The 18,033-nt window shown below is 39.1% G+C and overlaps 1 protein-coding gene across 1 annotated transcript in view; it reads right to left on the bottom strand.

The window, feature by feature from the left end:
• MPP7 (membrane palmitoylated protein 7) overlaps positions 1 to 18,033 on the bottom strand; it is a 355,336-nt gene that overhangs the window by 220,552 nt on the left and 116,751 nt on the right. The window contains exon 3 of the mRNA XM_036277124.1: positions 4,726 to 4,844. Within this exon, the coding sequence (XP_036133017.1) occupies positions 4,726 to 4,844 (119 nt within the window). The remainder of the gene's footprint in view (positions 1 to 4,725; positions 4,845 to 18,033) is intronic.

Consider the following 18,033-nt stretch of genomic DNA (forward strand, 5'->3'; position numbering starts at 1 on the left):
ACCTTACACAAGAATAAACTCAAAATGGATAAAAGTTGGAAACCATAAAAATCCTAGAAGAAAATATATGAAACAAAATCTCAGACATTACATGTAGCAGAATTTTCACTGATACATTGCCTAGGGCAAGAGAAACAAAGAAATAAATTAATAAATGCGATGACATCAAACTAAAAAGTTTCTGCACAGCAAAAGAAACAAGCATCAAAATGGAAAGGGAAACCACTGTATGGGAGAACATCACTGCCAATGAAACATCAGGTAAGGGGTTAATTTACGAAATATATAGTGTACTCATTCAACTCAACAAAAGGAAGACAGAAAGTCCAATTAAAAAATGGGCAGAGGTCCTGAATAGACACCTCTCCAAAAAGGATATACAAATGGCCAAAAGACATATGAAAAAATGCTCAACATCACTAACCATCAGAGAGATGTGAATTAAAACAACAATGGGATATCACCTCACACCTGTCAGAATGGCCACCATCAACAAATCATCAAACAACAAGTGTTGGTGAAGAAAAGGGGACTCTAATACACTGCTGGTGGGAATGCAGACTGGTGCAGCTACTATGGAAAACAATATGGAGTTTTTTCAAAAGATTAAAAATGGAACTGCCATTTGACCCCATCCATGTTCCCACTTCTAAGAATATCCCAGGAAGCCTAAAACACCAACCAGAAAGAATATATGCACTCGTTTTCATACAAACACTGTTTACAATAGCTAAGATCTGGAAACAACCCAAGTGTCCATCAGTAGATGAGTGGATAAAAAAGCTGTGGTACATATACACAATGGAATACTCTGCAGGTGTAAGGAAGAAAGATCTCTTACCCGTTGAGACGACATGGATGAATCTGGAAAGTATTATGCTAAGCAAAATAAGCCCGTCAGAGAAAAACAAGTATCACATTATCTGACTTATTTGTAGAATATAAAGAACAAAATAAACTGATGAAGAAAATAGATCCACAGACATGGAAGTAGGGAACAGACTGACAAACCTCAGAGGAAGAGGGTAGGGAGGGTGGGAAGAGATAAATCAAAGAACTTATATGCATATATGCATAACCAGTGGACACAGACAACAATACTGTGAAGGGGAGGGTTTGGAGAGGAGGGTGTCAATGAGAGAAAAAGGAGAAGAAACATCTGTAACAAAAATTAATTAATTTTTTTAAAAATTTCAAAATATGATCCAGGAATTCCACTTCTGAGTATTCATCTGAACAAAATAAAATTACTAATTCAAAAAGATATATGCACTTTCATACTCAATGCAGCATTATTTACAATAGCCAATATATGGAAGCAATCTAGGTGTCCACTGATAGACAACTGGATAAATAAAATGTGGTACAGATGATATACAATGGAATATTACTCAGCCACTAAACACAGAATGAAATCTTGCCATTTGCAATGACAGGGATGGACAATGAAGGAACACATGATGACAAAACAAATGAACAAACAAAACAAAATCAATCTCACAGATACAGATAACAGACTGGTAGATGCCAGAAGGGAGAGGGTTGGGAGTAGGTGAAAAGGATACAAACTTCCAGTTATAAAATAAATTAGCCATGGGAATGTAAAGTACAGCATGGAGAATGTAGTCAGTAACATTGTATTGCACCTGGCCCATGTGGCTCAGTGAACTGAGCATCCTCTTGTGGACTGAGAGGTCCCAGGTCGATTCCTGGTCAGGAATGCCCGGGTTTTGGGCTCAATCCCCAGTAAGGGGTGTGAAACAAATATATTATATGTCAATTATACTTCAATAGAAAAAATGTGGCTCAATACTTATTGGTGGTCTATCACATTCACTGGATCACGTGAATCCTAACATCCTTGTCTTGCCACACCTTGTATATATTTCCATTCTTACATATATTTCCTAGGTCTTTTATCAGAACCATCTTTCTTCTGATACGTCTAAAACCTCATGCTCACAGTTTTCATTATTCAAGTTCCCTCTTCAGATATATTTTTTTCTAAAATAAAATCCACAGCTAATGCCTTACAGGATCATCATAGTTCCTTTGCAGTGACAAGCTCATAACCTACAGTTTTCCTGCCAGAGTGGCTCAACATCCAAAGTGACGTGCTGTCCCTGTCACAGATTGCAATGCCAGAACTGCCTCTCCGTAAGTATATTTTACATTAGACCATAAAGAGACATGTGTTTAAGCTGTGTGGAGATTTAACAGCCACTTTTTTTCACATAAAATAAGATGACAACTATGAAAATTGCGTGCTACAATAAAATCACATTTAGCGTTGACCCATTTCTAAATTGCATATCAACAGCTTCAATTGCAGGCAAAAGAACATAACATTCAAGCACATGTTGATTCAAGCACAAATCTTTTCATAGAAATTCCTTATACACTGCAAAGATTTACATACAAAGGCTGAAAGTCTATCCTCCGCGCTCCAATAGCACCTAGAATAGAGTTAAGCAGTTTGATCCAGCTGTTGGAACAACACCCCCAGGAGCCTGCCCCTTGAAGGCATTTTAAGCTGTAAATCCTTGAAAACTAATAGAATGGGTCAAAGGACACTCTGAGGTCTTCATGTGATAAAAGCTGAGTGCGGGGAAAACTATTAAGAACTGACAATGTAGCCATGGCCGGTATGGCTCAGCAGTTAGAGCGATGGCCCCTGGACCAAAGAGTCATGGGTTCAATTCCAGTCAAGGGTACCTCGGTTCTGGTTCCGTCCCTGGCCCTGGTCAGGGTCGCACGGAAGGCAATCAGTGGATGTGTCTCTTTCTCACTGATGTTTCTCTCTCTCCTCCTCCTCCCTCTCATTCTGTCTGAAAACAAATGCAAAAATATCCTCAGGCGAGGATTAAAAACTAAATAAACTAAGAATGTACTAATGGTACATAAGAAAACAAATTTTAAAAATACATTTTAAAGTAATTACTGAAAAACATGTGGAACAGTACAGATTATCATGCTATTTAAACATTGGCAACATTGATTTATTTGCCTCCTTGTTTTTATAAAACCAGACATCAGTAGTCTCCAGTATGCTTCCTAACAACTTCTTGACTTGCATTTTAAAAAAATCTACGCTTTTAAAACTCAACAGCCAATGTAACTATCTTTTTACATATTAGTTTTATTTTTTTAATAAAAATAACAACCATCTCTGGCATTTGTTTTGGTCTTTTGCATGTTATGATATTTAAATTTTAATTTTTTCTTAATACTTAATAATGCCTACTTCCATTTGCTGAACCCATATAACTACTAAAGAACTAAAATTTTCACCATTTTATTTGAAACTCACAAACAACCTTGTGAACACATATTATAATTTCCATTTCATAGGTAAGGAAACTGAGATAGTAGTCACATTATAAATATACAAAACACACACACCTCCATTGTTTGGGGGCATGTTTATTTAATTATTAAGGGATGATGATGCCATTTGAAATATATTTTATTCCTTCTGTAAAAAGAACAAATTACTTAAAACAAATCCATACCTATCCAACTTTCATACATTCAACACAGAAATATTTCCATGGCTTCCTCAGGAAGTAATAAACTTCATCCACTATAATCCCAAGACTACTTCTAACACATCCCAGGAAACCAATTAAACTACCTAAAATTATTCAGAACACAATACCTTGGAAATTATATTAAAACTAAATAAACAAATAAAGCATACCAGTTTTTAAATGTAATGCTAAAAATACCACATATCAACACTTTCACTTCTTGTGAGTTGCCACTGCCCAAGGCACACAAATTTCAGCAAATTTCACAAGAAATAAAATGTAATAATTCCCCTGTCCGTTGAAGCAATTGCAACTCAGAAGTTTCTCATTTTCAAATACTCTACATCAATTAAAAGCCTCTTATCAGGACAGACAACAATAACAGATTTAGTGGAATTAAGTACAGGTCCACATATTGTTGAGGCATCATAAGTTTCTAGCTCCCTCAGACTTGATTAAGACTCTAAATTTCTTTTAGTTTGAGTTAAATGAGAGAAACTGCAATTCATATTTCCAGAGGCAAGAGTGGCACATTTTCCAGTAAGTTTCTTGTTCTCATTTTACTATTTTAAGAATTCTGATCACTCCCAGTATTGCTGTGTCGGCAAGATCTGAATTCTGTGACTGATCACTTTCATGACATAACGCTTTACTAAAACTGTCTTAAAACACTGTTTTCATTTGTATTTAGCTTCAGTGTATTTACACACAAAATACCACTTCAGTGGCATCGTGCCAAGAAAAGAAATAGCTTGCTAGAATTTCAGTTGACTTTGTTAAAGGAAATTATTTTAAATTAATGTGGCTACTGAACTGCTGCCATCCCTAACCTCAGAAAATATATTCCTTCTAATTTTTGCTACGAACATTTATTTATTTAAGTTAAATTCCAGCTCGTGAATGTTGACCATAAAAGAGTCTAAACCCTCCTGCTACTATTTCATATTCTTTTTCTAAACAAGAGCAACCACATGTTTGCTGCATCAGTATGCACAGCCAAAGCACCACCATTAAGTGAAATCATCTATGTATTTTTGGTAGAATCTTTAACAACTTCCACGCCCATCAGTGAAATGGAACAAGGCTGTTTTGTTTTCAGAGAGCAACAAATTTGATCTCTGGTTTACTAGATGGCGCTCAAAATATTTTTCCATATGTTTTTCCGCAAAGAGAATTTGACATCAGCATGGTTTACCTTTACCAGTGAATGCAGGCTTTTTTCACCAAACGTATCCCAGAGGAAGGTTAGGTCTTCCTGGCTATCCACATGTGGCTGCAGCTGGGCTGGCAGAGCAGCCAGCAGCTCATACAGACCTATAAAATGAAAATAAAACACAAAGCGTAATCTTAGAGTGATCTCATTAATTTCACTTAAGGTGTGTGTAAGTGACGGCTGGAACACGTCTTTTTTACTGGATTTGTATTCTGGACCATCCAGCAAAACACTTCTCCAAAGAAGCAAAGGAAGCTTTTTGACTTTTCAGTTCCAAAGAAGTATGCATTAACGGGCTAGTTTTTAACTTTCACAGTGTCAACATTCTACAGTCCTCCAAGTTTACATAACCCGAGACAGAAAATGTGTACACGCTTTCAATAAAAGAAGAAAAGGCATACATTCCTTTCCTTAATTGTTATTACATTCCCTCAATGGTAGCCAAAGAGTGAAATGAGTCATGAATAGGAAAAACTTCCTTAGAAGAGCAGAAAATTGATAGAGTGGTCCACTAAAAACCTTCTGTGGTTTCCAAATCATTCCTTATATAGCTTCAAAAAACTTTGTATTATCTAATGTCCAAAATAAGTTCTAAAAGGTAAGACAGAATAAACGATACTTTGTGGTACATTACTGAAGTCACCCATTTGAAAAAAATAAATAAATAACTACGTAGAACTTAGTTTGAATTGACTCTAATCTGGGGGGTTCTGGTATGCTCTGAAGGAGTTAGGTAACAGATGCGGGTCACGGGGCACTCCTCACTAGAGCTTCCTAGGAGCACAGTAGCGCACTGCAGGGCCCATCCATCTCCTTCAGGGGCTGTCAGACTCCTGTCCGAGAAATGCTGCAACGGTGCTTGCCCAAGACTCTTCAGGGAGGTGACCTGGCAGAAGTCAGTATCAACTCACAGCACATGTTTCATTTTCCAGTGAGATTACATGAGGGAAAAAGGACAAAATTCCTTTTATTTCTGTCTCCTGTCTACAAAAACACCAAGACCTCCTGGGCTCCACAACACACGGCACTGTTATTTCTGGTCTGAATAAGCGCTCCTGTTCATCACAGGGACAGCTTTACACGATATTTAAAGCAAAGATAGTACAGTAAATTATGGACTGCTGATCAGTTTATCTATTATCTTCCTAAAGCATGAAATATTCTGATAATCAGTGATAATTCACAACCAAATGCATTAGTGTCCACATTAGATATGTAACTTGAGAGATTTGATTAAATTCAAATGTTCCTGGGGCTGTATTTAGCCAAAAAGATCTAACATCTCTAGGGAAAAAATATATATTTTTAAGTATTCTTAGAGGTTTACGTTTATTCCCTTAAAACCCTGGCATCCCACCTAAACTAGCTCCTATTTGCAATTTAGTAAATATTTTTAAGGTATCTCAACATAACTGAATGTACACAGGTAGGTTTCACTTTATGTACACATATACACACACACACACAACATTCACTCTTAAAGTAATCACCATTGACAAGATCAGTGATTATGGTCAGGGGTTCAAAATATGAAATGATATAAAAAGAAGGTAGAATATCAGTATTTTATTTTTGATTTCAGGACTAGTAAAAATAATTACCTATTCCTTGGTAATATGATTAGTTTAATTAATGGTACTAATTCAACTGCGATAAAATTTCTGAGGTATAGCTATTGGGGGGATTAAATGAGTTAATACATTAGAACAGTCCCTAGCATACAGTAAGTATTGCATCTGTTTCATATGTAACTCAGTGAGGTTCAGCATGTTATAATTGATTACTATGGTTATTCATCATCACTATTACTGCAAAAGCAAAAATTTGGACCAAACAGACCTAAATTCAAACCCTAGGTCCACACTTTAGGCATTCCAAATAACTTATTTCAGCCTTGTTCCCCTATAATTTGAAAAAGAAATGGTAATCTACACTTGTGGTAAAATTTCAAGGAACAAAATACACACACACACACACACACACACACACACACACACACGAGTGCATGTAACACTGGTAAAATTTGAAAAAAGTCAATGAATTGTATCAATGACAATCTCTCAGCTATTGTTCTCTACTATACTTTCTTTTTCTTCTTTATTGATTTGAGAGAGAGAGGAAGGGAGAGGGAGAGATAGAAACACTACTGGCTGCCTCCTGCTTGCCCTCCACACTGGGGATTTGGCCCACAACCTGGGCATGTGCCCTGACTGGGAATCAAACCAGCAACCTCTTGGTGCATGAGTTGACACTCAACTACTGAGCTATACCGGCCGGGTTCTACTATACTTATATAAGAAATATACCACTGGAGGGAACCAAATCAAGGGTATACAGGATCTTTCTGTATTAATTCTTACAACATGTGAATCTACAGTTATCTCAAAATTAAGTTAAAATAAAAGAAGAAATTGTGGCAAATATGGTTGTCATAGGAGTCCAATGGAGCCCATGACAGCACTTAGCCCCATGGCTGGCACAGAGTAGTCATTTGATGAAAATAATGTTCTTTCTGTAATATGTCTCCTCTACTATGAAAATGCCATTTCAATGCAATGGCTCAAAGTCAAAACAACAGCTTAGCTCTGCATTCCGACTGGACACAATATCATACTCAGAAATAAAACCACCCTAGTCTTTTACATATGGAAAGTGTTAACTTTACCCAAACAGTACTTAACTTTTTGTGGGGAATAAGTCATATTATGTGTAAATTAAAAACAATAATTTCTCTGTAAGCAGAAGCTCATAAACCTGAGTTTTCTATTTTTTTACTAGTTTTATGCAATCCTAGTTTATATGCCACCCTAATTTGGTGACATTCACTTCTCTTCAGCTCCCACATCTGGTAACCAAGGACCAAAGCCAGAAGAGACAGGACGATGCCTTCCAAAAAGTAAAGTGATGGTTAGAAGAGCTTCTAGTGCACATGTAGTCTCAATGCGGGCCACGCAGCCCCTCACTTCCACTCAAATAACTTATATTGGCCCTAGAAACCACCTCACTCCATGCCTAAAACTGGGTCTATGTTTAACATGTGCTTTAAAATTCTTCTACATTAAGTTCCTAGAGTTCCAATACTGAACACTATGAAATCCAAATGTTTTTAGTTCTTGAGATTCAGAGAGCAAGAATGAAAGTTTGGAACATGAACTGGAATGGTGAAAGTTACCCTATAGTCTGCTGTAGTCATTCAAGCTCATGAATGCTTCATTCCAATGAACCTTCATAGTGCCTATGAACCAAGCGCCGTTCATGGCTCTAAAGGTCTAAGACACGAGCCCCATCCTGAGGAGTTTATAGTGTCAAGAACAAGCACACAGACAGGTCTTTTAGCAAGTGCAGACAGGGTTAGACTGCTATGGCAAAGACAAGGGAAGTGGTCGATTCCTTCAAAGGGGAAGAAGACTCGGGAGTCTTCCACAAAGAATAACACCCGAGTTACGTCTTTGGATGTTACATGCCTAAGGATGAACATTTATGAGTTCTTACATTCAGAGTACTATGTTAGGCATTGGGAATACAGTTACGTATAGAATATATACTCTGTCCCAGAGATCTAATAGTCTTGGATGACACAGCATACATATCATATATGCCCAAACATAAAGTCATCCTGAATATAATTATCTCCTATTTGCCCAAGTAAACACCCAAAACATATTTTCTTCCAAGTAAAATAAATATATGTTTAGGCTACTAATAAAATTTTCAAAGATCTAATTGATTTTCAGTGATGTTGCTAAGACGCTCGTGCCTGTTTATAATATTTAAATCATAAATATTATAATTTAGTTAGGAAAACATACTTTTAATTACCTATTAAGTAAAATATTACTTTAGATATTTGTGTTTTGCCCACTTGTACATTTCATGCAAACATTTTGTTTAAATTATTCACAATGATTTTCCCATAACTAGTGTCACTTGCAGAGTTTAAACAGATCATTTTCACTTCTACATAAATTATTTTATATACAGCTTTTTTTTTAATTTGTGGGACATACTTTCACTAAGAATCTGGGTAAAGCTGACTGGTTTTTTCATTTGCCCTATAACTCTATGTATTCTTTCTCCAGAACAAAACCACTTAACTGCTCTTTACATATCTTCAATATTTACAAATGTGAGATTTTTAACACCTTCTCCAAGGAATAATAAGTAAATCTCGCTTAAATGTCTTTCCATCATTGCTCTTTCAATAATCGCCAAAAATATGAATTTATGGTGTATGAGACTGTAACTGTGGCTTCTACATTCAATACATTTTCGTGTAATAGAGTAAGTTCTCTTGAATAGAAGGCAGGTCTCTCTTCTCTCTTTTTAGAGAGGTCATTTTAAGGGGGGGAACCCTCGCTTTATATTTAGGTACATTTGATACCAGACACCATCAAAGATGCACGTAAAGAGTTTCAATAAAGTTGTTTCATAAAAATGTTCCAGTGGAGCCCTGGCCGGTTTGGCTCAGTGGTTAAAGCATCGGCCTGTGGCCCAGGGAGACCCGGGTTCGGTTACCGCTAGAGGTGTGTGCCACGGTTGCAGTTTGTCCCTGGCCCTGGTTGGGTTGGGTTGTGTGGGTGGCGGCCACTCGATGTGTTCCTTTCACATCGATGTTTCTCTCTCTCTCTCTCTCTCTCTCTGTCTGTCTGTCTGTCTGTCTCTCTCTCTCTCCCTCCCTCTCTCTCCCTCCTACTCTACCTGAACAAAAAGTGGAGGAGTGTCCTCAGATGAGGATAAAAGAAAAAAAAAATTAAAAAAGAAAAATGTTCCAGTGGAGAAAAGGTAGTATTTTAAAATAAGTGAGAAAAGGAAGCAACAACTAAAATATGTGAGGGATCATTTGATTAATATGTGTAATAATAATTATAACAATTTTAAAAAGAGAAGAATCAATAAAAGTCAGAGGCCATACTGGAGCTGGCAGGATGTGAGATCGGATGTGAGAGAAGGAAAATAGGGCCCAGAAGGGTGCATCCTAGGTTGGAGAACACCCAAGATGAAAGTCAGCAACAATCATGTAAATCCACAGATTATTAAATGCACTGAATCTCTGTAAGACTGAAGAAACACTATTGAGTCCTCAAACCCAAATTCCTGCTTTGTATGTTTGTATCAGGCATGGCCAATCTAGAGACTAGAGTTATACAATAATTTAAACAAAGGGAGTCTAATGTAAATAATTATTAACTATAATGGGGATCATCTATACAGTGGTAAAGAACAATCTCAATACCTAGGGCTGGAGGAGAGGACCCAGAACACTTTGGAAGAGATGCTCCCTCCCCAAGACTGGAATTCAGAGCTTGTTGGGGAAGGTGTGATTACAAAGGAATGTTAAATGGCAAATGTTGGCTATCTGAAATCATGAAAAATATACTAATGATAATGCTTTCAATACAAAATATGCCCACTCTACCTTCCAGTTCATTAAGCCATTATATAGGCAGACCAGGCATGATCTTTATATAACTTCAGTGACTTATTCATTTGACTAAAGTTCAATGTGTTACAGCGGGCTTCTCTGTAGCCTTCCTATACTGAAGGATGAACATATCTGTCATTTTCCTTAAAGACAAAAACTAATGCTTTTCCCCCCAACAACTTATGATCAGAGTATGTTCTTTCTGAGCCCCTGGAAACACAAGTGACAGATGTCAGCAGTACTTTATTTGCAGATTTAAGTACTTTGATGCTTCAGCAACTTCAAGTTCTTTTGAGAATTTTTTTTTACTATATAAAGGTAGTACCATAGAGCTAAAGTCAGAAGGATTTATATCGTAATTTTATTATCTTTATATAAGATATATGTAACAGGCATATAGCAGGCGATTTGATTAAGCATCGAGGAAAGTAGATAACAATGACCCTGTCTATGAGGAGACTGAGTGACCACATTGAGTAAACGATTCATCCCAAAATTATAATACATTAATTAGAAGATAATTATAATGTGCTGTCATCTGTATTAAAATGCCATTACCTTGTGAGATTATTCAAATCACTGGAATATATGATAGTAATTTTAACTGTGAGTAAAAGTTTCCATCATCATAATCAGACCCTTCACCTTCCCTAATAAAAACTAGTTATTAAAAATTATGTCTAATTCTATCCTATGCCTCCCTCCTCCTTAATCTCTCCTTCCTACCACCAACTGATAAAGCTTCCTGAAGTAATACTTAGCAATAATTATGACCAAAGGCAATTCCTAGTGGTATTACTGATATCTAATAATACAGCAGGTCTTCAAATAATGTCACTTCATTCAAAGTCATTTCATTATAATGTGGATGAGATGCTATAGGAACGTAACTCGTTAGTATCAATTAGTTTGGTAAAATTGGTTTTGTTATACTCATTCATTTAAGGTCCAGAAACTATCAACAGCATTAAGTGAGAACTTACTGTACAGGTTACCTCCTTCAATGCTCTTCATAAGTAGGTATTACTATGATCTCCATTTTACAGGAGATACCTTTAGCCAGTATATAACATGCTCAGAACATAAACTCAACTCTAGGCTATGCCTCCTATAATAATCCCATCATTTAAATCTTCTACTTAAAAACCTTCAAGAGCTACTTTAAAGAAAAAAGTTAAATGCCTAAACTGATATCCAAATTACAGAGGGATCAAATATTTCAAATATAAACTAGAAGAAGATTATATAGAATATTTTTATCATATTGCAGTTAAATACTTTTCTTGGTATACGAAGAGCTTAGAAACCACAGAAGGCAATAATTGATAGACTTTATAACAAATAAAATTTTCACGCATAAGAAACCAAAGTAGTTTGCAAAGAAACTGCTAAAAATTATTAGCAACAAGCAACTGGTGGATAGCAATACCAAGAACAATAAAAGATGACTAAACCAACAGAAAAAGGGGCAATGACACTAGTGGTAGGCAAACGGTGGTGTAAGAAATAGATGGCCCCCAAAAAATTAATAGTAAAGCAATGTTAATTCTAACAAATAAATTTAAAAAGTCAAGCGAAGCCTATGAATTTAGGAAATAATTAATGCTGCAACTACCCAGTTTTGGCAAGGGCATAGGAAAACAAGCCTGGTAATCACTTGACAGGATAAACACTCATTCCTTCAGCCAGCATTTATTAAACACCAGAAGTTCTAGGTGTCAGATGCTATTCAAGGTACTTGGGATACATCAGTGACCCAAAAAAGCAAAGATCCCTACCCTCATGGAGCGAACACTCTAGGGAGGAGGACACAGTAAGCATTATTAAGTAAAGTATAGCAATGTAAGGTCAATCCAGTGTTGGGCCGCCAGCATATGGCAATGACAAATGAGGTGGTGAGGGTACATTACGATGAGAAAGTGACAAGTGAGCAAAGACTTCTAGAAGGTGAAAGAGCCACATGGGTATCTGAGGGACAAACATTCTAGGCAGAGGGTCAGACAATACAAAGAAATTCAAGCTCTATGAATTCAAGCTCTATGTGCCTGGAGCGTCTGAGGAAGCACTCTCTTCACACCTTCACAGTGGACTGAGGAGTGCACTGTGACTGCAGCAGAGGGTGGGAGAAGGAGGCTTGTAAGAGATGATATGAGAGGAAATGGGGGATCCGGATCATGTAGGACCTTGCAAGACAAATACTGCAAATAATTTAACTTGTTCTTTACAGGGAAAAGGCCACTGCAGGGTTTTGAGTGAAGGAGTAATATGCTCCAACTTACATTTTTATTTATTTAAACTAAAAATTTTTTTCTTTATTGATTTTAGAGAGAGAGAAAGAGGGAGAGAGAGATAGAAACACAGATGAAAAAGAACATCAATTGGCCGCCTCCTGCATGCCCCCCACTAGGGATCGGGCCCACAACCTGGGCATGTGCCCTGACCAGGAATCAAACCGGCGACCTCTTGGTGCATGGGTCAACGCTCAACCACTGAGCCACACTGGCTGGGCCCAACTTACATTTTTAAAGCATCATCCTGGCTGATGAACTAAGGAGAAAGCAGAGGATGAAGAACAGAGCAGAGACTTCCGGTCAAGATGGCTGCGTAGGTAAACGCGGTACCGCCTCCTCCCACAACCACATCAAAATTACAACTAAACTACAACACAACTATCATTCAGAACCGCCTGAAATCGAGCTGAATGGAAGTCTTACAACTACGAAATTAAAGAAGAGGCCACACCGAGACAGGTAGGAGGGGCAGAGGCACAGATGGGCTGGTCCCACACCTACCTGTGGCAGATAGAAATCAGGCGGGACATCTCGGCTGGGAAGGTCCTCCCTGAGGAGTTAGAAGTTCCTGTCCCACACCTGGCACCCAGATTCCAGTGACAGGAAGAAAAGTCCCCATTACTTCTGGCTGGAAAAACCAGCAGGAACTGAGGCTGAGGGAGGCTCTGCCTGCGGGAGCCCCAGGCAGCTCCTCTTAAAGGGCTCAGACTTACTTGGACTCGCTCCCTCTGAGCTCAGAGGGGAGACAGCTTGAGGAGCACCAGAGACCTATAAGGAAGAACTGAGCTGTTTGACCTCGGGACAAGGGCTGCTGGGGCAGCTTTCTCCTGGACAAAAGTGATGGTGGAGGCTGATGTTTCTTTGGTGAGCCCTTCCCTGGGACGGCAGACAGCCACCATATCTGGGACTCCAGCCACCTGGCTCACACTGTTGGCCCTGCCCTGGTGATTTCCTGAGGCCCCGCCCCACCTAAGTTTTGAGCCCACCCAAGCTGTATCCAAAGGCTTTATCATAGGATTGGCCTGTCTCGGATCCTGTTTCAGAGTTTCCTAAAATCTCTTAAACAAGAAGCATCTGGTCTCAGCGAGCCCCATACCTTGTTAAGTGGCCCCAGGCCTGGCACTAGAAGCAACCAGCCTTGGTTCACAACTTGGCTTTTCCTGGACACCTCCAAGCCCAGCACAAGAAGCAGCCATCTGCAGATCACTTTGTAGCTTAAGCCAGGTGGCCCCAGATAGAACACAGGCAGTGGATGACCTTGCCCCAGAGCCAGCACACCCAGTGGACACACTACATCAAAACACCACCAACCCAACCACCTCCACAAGTGACACTCTCAAAGAGTGGACTCAGTGGGTACCAGAACCCTGATGAAGTAAGTCTTGCTCTGTGTGGTGGGCCCCTATACAGCTGATCCTCCAAGGGAGTCAGAGGCCACTGGCCAGTGGGCACAGCCAGTCCTTGCAGCTGATCAGTCTGAGTAAATCCTTCCCATTGATGTGCCAACAGCAATCAAGACTCAATTACAAAAGAAGAGTGTATAGTCCATAGTAGAGTGCATCTCAAGAGCCCAGCTGGGGTGATCAGGGAGGCTGTGCCATGGGATCCTACAGGACACCTACAACAATAGGCCATCCTATGAAGCCTAGGAGACATAGCAACTCTACCCAATACATAGAAACAATCACAGGGAAGCAGCCAAAATGAGGAGACAAAGAAACATGCCCCAAATGAAAGAAAAGAACAAAACTTCAGGAAAAGGAACTAAACAAAATAGAGATAAGCAATCAATCAGATGCAGAGTTCAAAACACAGGTTATAAGGTTGCTCAAGGAACTTGGTGAGGTATTCAAGGAAGTTAGTGAGACCAGTCAGAAATGAAGAATGCACTAACTGAAATAAAGAATAATTTACAGGGAATCAATAGTAGAGTAGGTAAAGCCAAGAAGCAAACCATCGATTTAGAATATAAGGAAGCAGAAAACACCCAATCAGAACAGCAAAAAGAAAAAAGAATTCAAAAAATGAGGACAGTGTAAGGAGCCTCTAGGACAACTTCAAGCATGCCAACATTCGCGTCATAGGAGTGCCAAAAGGAGAAGAGCGAGAGCAAGAAATTGAAAACCTATTTGAAAAACTAATGAGAGAAAACTTCCCTAACTTCGTGAGGGGACAAGACATACAAATCCAGGTAACACAGAGAGTCCCAAACAAGTTGAACCTAAAGAGGTCCACACCAAGACACATCATCAATGCCAAAGGTTAAACAAAGAGAGAATCTTAAAAGCAGCAAGAGAAAAGCAGTCCATTACCTACAAAAGAGCTCCCATAAGACTGTCAGCTGATTTCTCAAAAGAAACTTTGCAGGCCTGAAAGGAGTGGCAAGAGATATTCAAGGTAATGAAAAGCAATGACCTACAACCAAGATTACTTTATCCTGCAAAGCTATCATTTAGAACTGATGGACATATCTAGAGTTTCCCAGACAAGAAAACGCTAAAGGAGTTCATTACCACCAAACCAATATTATATGAAATGTTGAAGGGTCTTCTTGAAGAATAACAAAAATATGAACAATAAAATGGCAATTAATATGTATCTTATCAACAATTGAATCTACAAACAAAATGAGCAAGCAGAACAGAAATAGACTGAGATACAGAGAACTTCTTGTTGCTTGCCAGATGGGTGGGGGCTGGGGTGGGTAGGTAAAAAGATGAAGGAATTAAGAAGTACAAATTGGTTGTTAGACTGATGAACCTCAAAGGGAAGTGGGAAGGGAGGTAGGGCAGGATGAGATAAACCAAAGAACTTATATGCATATATGCATAACCAATGGTCACTGACAGTAGTTTGGGAAGGCAGGAGGGGGGCAGAATTGGGGTGAAGGGGGTCAATGGGGGAAAAAGGGTGTTACATCTGTAATACATTCAACAATAAAGATGAGTTTTAGAAGAAAAAAAGAACAGAGCAGACAACACATTAGAGGATCAATGCAGTGACCTGGCACAAGAGAATGGTGACCTGCACCCAGGTAGCAGCCAGTGGAAGTTATGAGAAGCATTCAAATTCTGGAGAAATTATGAAGAAAGAGATAATTATAAATTTCTATCTGAATGAGGGATATGAAAAAATAAAATAAAAAGTGACTTCAAGATTGTTTGAAGTTACCATCGGCGTGATGGGGAAGTTCATTACAAACATACGAAGTTCAAGATATCTACTGGATATCCAGATGATGTGGTGGGCAGCTGGATACAGCAGTCAGGAGCTCAAGAGAGTGGCCTGGGCTGAAGATATTCTTTAGGAGTCATTGGCATATGGATGGTATTTAAAGCTATCAGCCTGCATGAGTTCCCCAAGCACATGAGTGTAGACAAAGAAGAATGAACAGCCAAGGACTGAGCCCTGGAGTCTCCACAGTTAGGAGACTGGAGGACAAGCGGGGCTGACAATCATTCAGAGAGGACGGGCGCCAGCAGTATGATGTCCTAGAAACCAAGAGAGGCAAGAAAGAGTGACTGATCTGCTGTGTCAAATGCTCCTCATAGGGCAGGCAGACCAAGGGCTGAGAACCACCCACTTGGACTGAGCAATGTGGAGGTTACTAACTTGGGCACTGTGCTGAGTAAAGATGACAGGATGACGAGCACAAGAAGTGTAAACAGACATGCTGGGAACAGCAACTACAGACAACTCATAATTATAATAGGAAACCCTTACAATTTCTCACAAAAGAGAATTGATTTTCTGTTTGTGGTTTTTTTAATACTTTTTTTTCCCTTTATTGATTTTTAGAGAGAGAGGAAGTGAGAGGGAGAAATAGAAACATCGATGAGAGAGAACAACGATCAGCTGCCTCCTGCATGCCCCCCAACTGGGGATCAGGCCCACAACTTGGGCATGTGTCCTGACCGAGAATCGAACTGGTGACCTCTTGGTGCATGGGTCGATGCTCAACCACTGTGCCACACCGGCCAGATGGTAATTGATGTTTTTAAGGGAATGGAGGTAAATAAATGTTTTTCAAGATGAAAACAAAACAAAATACATTTTGGCTAATGGCATTAATCCACTACAGAGAAATTCTGACAGTTGTATGAGAGGAAGGGATTTGCTGAAACTCTGTCCTTTCATGGATGAGAAGGAATGGGGGCTAGTGCGTAAGTGGAGGAATGGCCTTAGAAATGTGGACAGTACACACCTATGGTTCCAAGGGGGCAGAATGTGGGTGCAGGAAATGTGTGGCAAGTCTCTTATGATCGCCACAGTACTTTCATTAAACTATGAAACATGGTCATCTGCTGAGAGTGAGCATAGGAAATAAAATATTTGCATTTGAAAGAAAGGACTGGAAACAGTCATCTGGGAGAATGGAAAAATGGGTCAAGTAAGGAAGTCACAAGTTGGTATACACTAAGAACAATATGACAATTTAAAGCCTGCATTCCCTTTGATCCTGTACTTCACTCAAAACTCATTCATTTACTTGTAGGTAGCCTGGGGGGCCATCTGCAGGACCTATGCCCAACTGTTAGCAGTGTGGCATCTAAGAAGAGAACCCGGAAAAAACAAAGAACAGTCACTTCATTTTGCTGTGTGTAGTTCTACACAGCTTGAGTTTTTACAAAATACAGGCACACCTCGTTGTATTGTGCTTTGCTTTATTGCGCTTCACAGATGTTCAGTGTTTAAGTTGAAGGCAAGAACCTCCACCAGCAAAAAGTTTAGGAATCACTTTGTTGTGATACTTTATTGCAATGGTAATACCTTTGAGGTATGCCTGTAGACATTAATTTTATAATTTTAATATTTTCACTTCTGGGTAATAAATCTGACACAAACCTTTTCCCAACAGTATAGCTCACAACCTCCCCTCAAATGCTGTCCCAGCCGCAATGGACTGCTATTTGCTCTACCCTGAAAAGTGTAACTGTATCCATGCAATTTCCCACCAACTCACCAGGCAATTAACTTCCTAGTGATTGCTTCTGCTGTCACAGTCTCTCCTTCAGGACCCCTGAGATTACCCGAAAGACAAAACAAGCAATGCTAACATTCTTACCTCAAACTTTCATGAACAGATTTATCATAATACACTTGACCACATTTCAAGGGGTGTGTGTAGAAATCAGGTAAACTCCCAAATCACTCTACATTTCAAAATTCCACCTGATCCTTTCCTGACCTCACTCCACAAATATTGAGTGATTACCACATGCCACACACCCCTTGGGAGCCAGGCATACAAAGCAAACAACGTCATCCTGAGTAATACAGACTACACTGAAAATAAATGTGAAGTTACAACTGTGAAAAGCACTTTAGTGAAGGATGGGGCTGTGGCACCATGAAAGGGTAACAGTGAGATGGGAACAATTTCACAGAGAGCTTCCCAGGGACGTGATGATTGTGCTGAGGTCTGAGGGAAGTACAGATGTGAACAAGGTGATGATGGGGGATAGCAAAATTGGGTAGGAAAAGAATTGCACTTACAAAGGCCCTGGGGTAGGATGCTAGACTCTGGAGCCAAATGGCATAAATACAAATTCCAACTCTGTAACCAATCATTGTTAA

Source organism: Molossus molossus, unplaced genomic scaffold (genome assembly GCF_014108415.1).
Source record: "Molossus molossus isolate mMolMol1 unplaced genomic scaffold, mMolMol1.p scaffold_m16_p_1, whole genome shotgun sequence".
Classification (NCBI taxonomy): domain Eukaryota; kingdom Metazoa; phylum Chordata; class Mammalia; order Chiroptera; family Molossidae; genus Molossus; species Molossus molossus.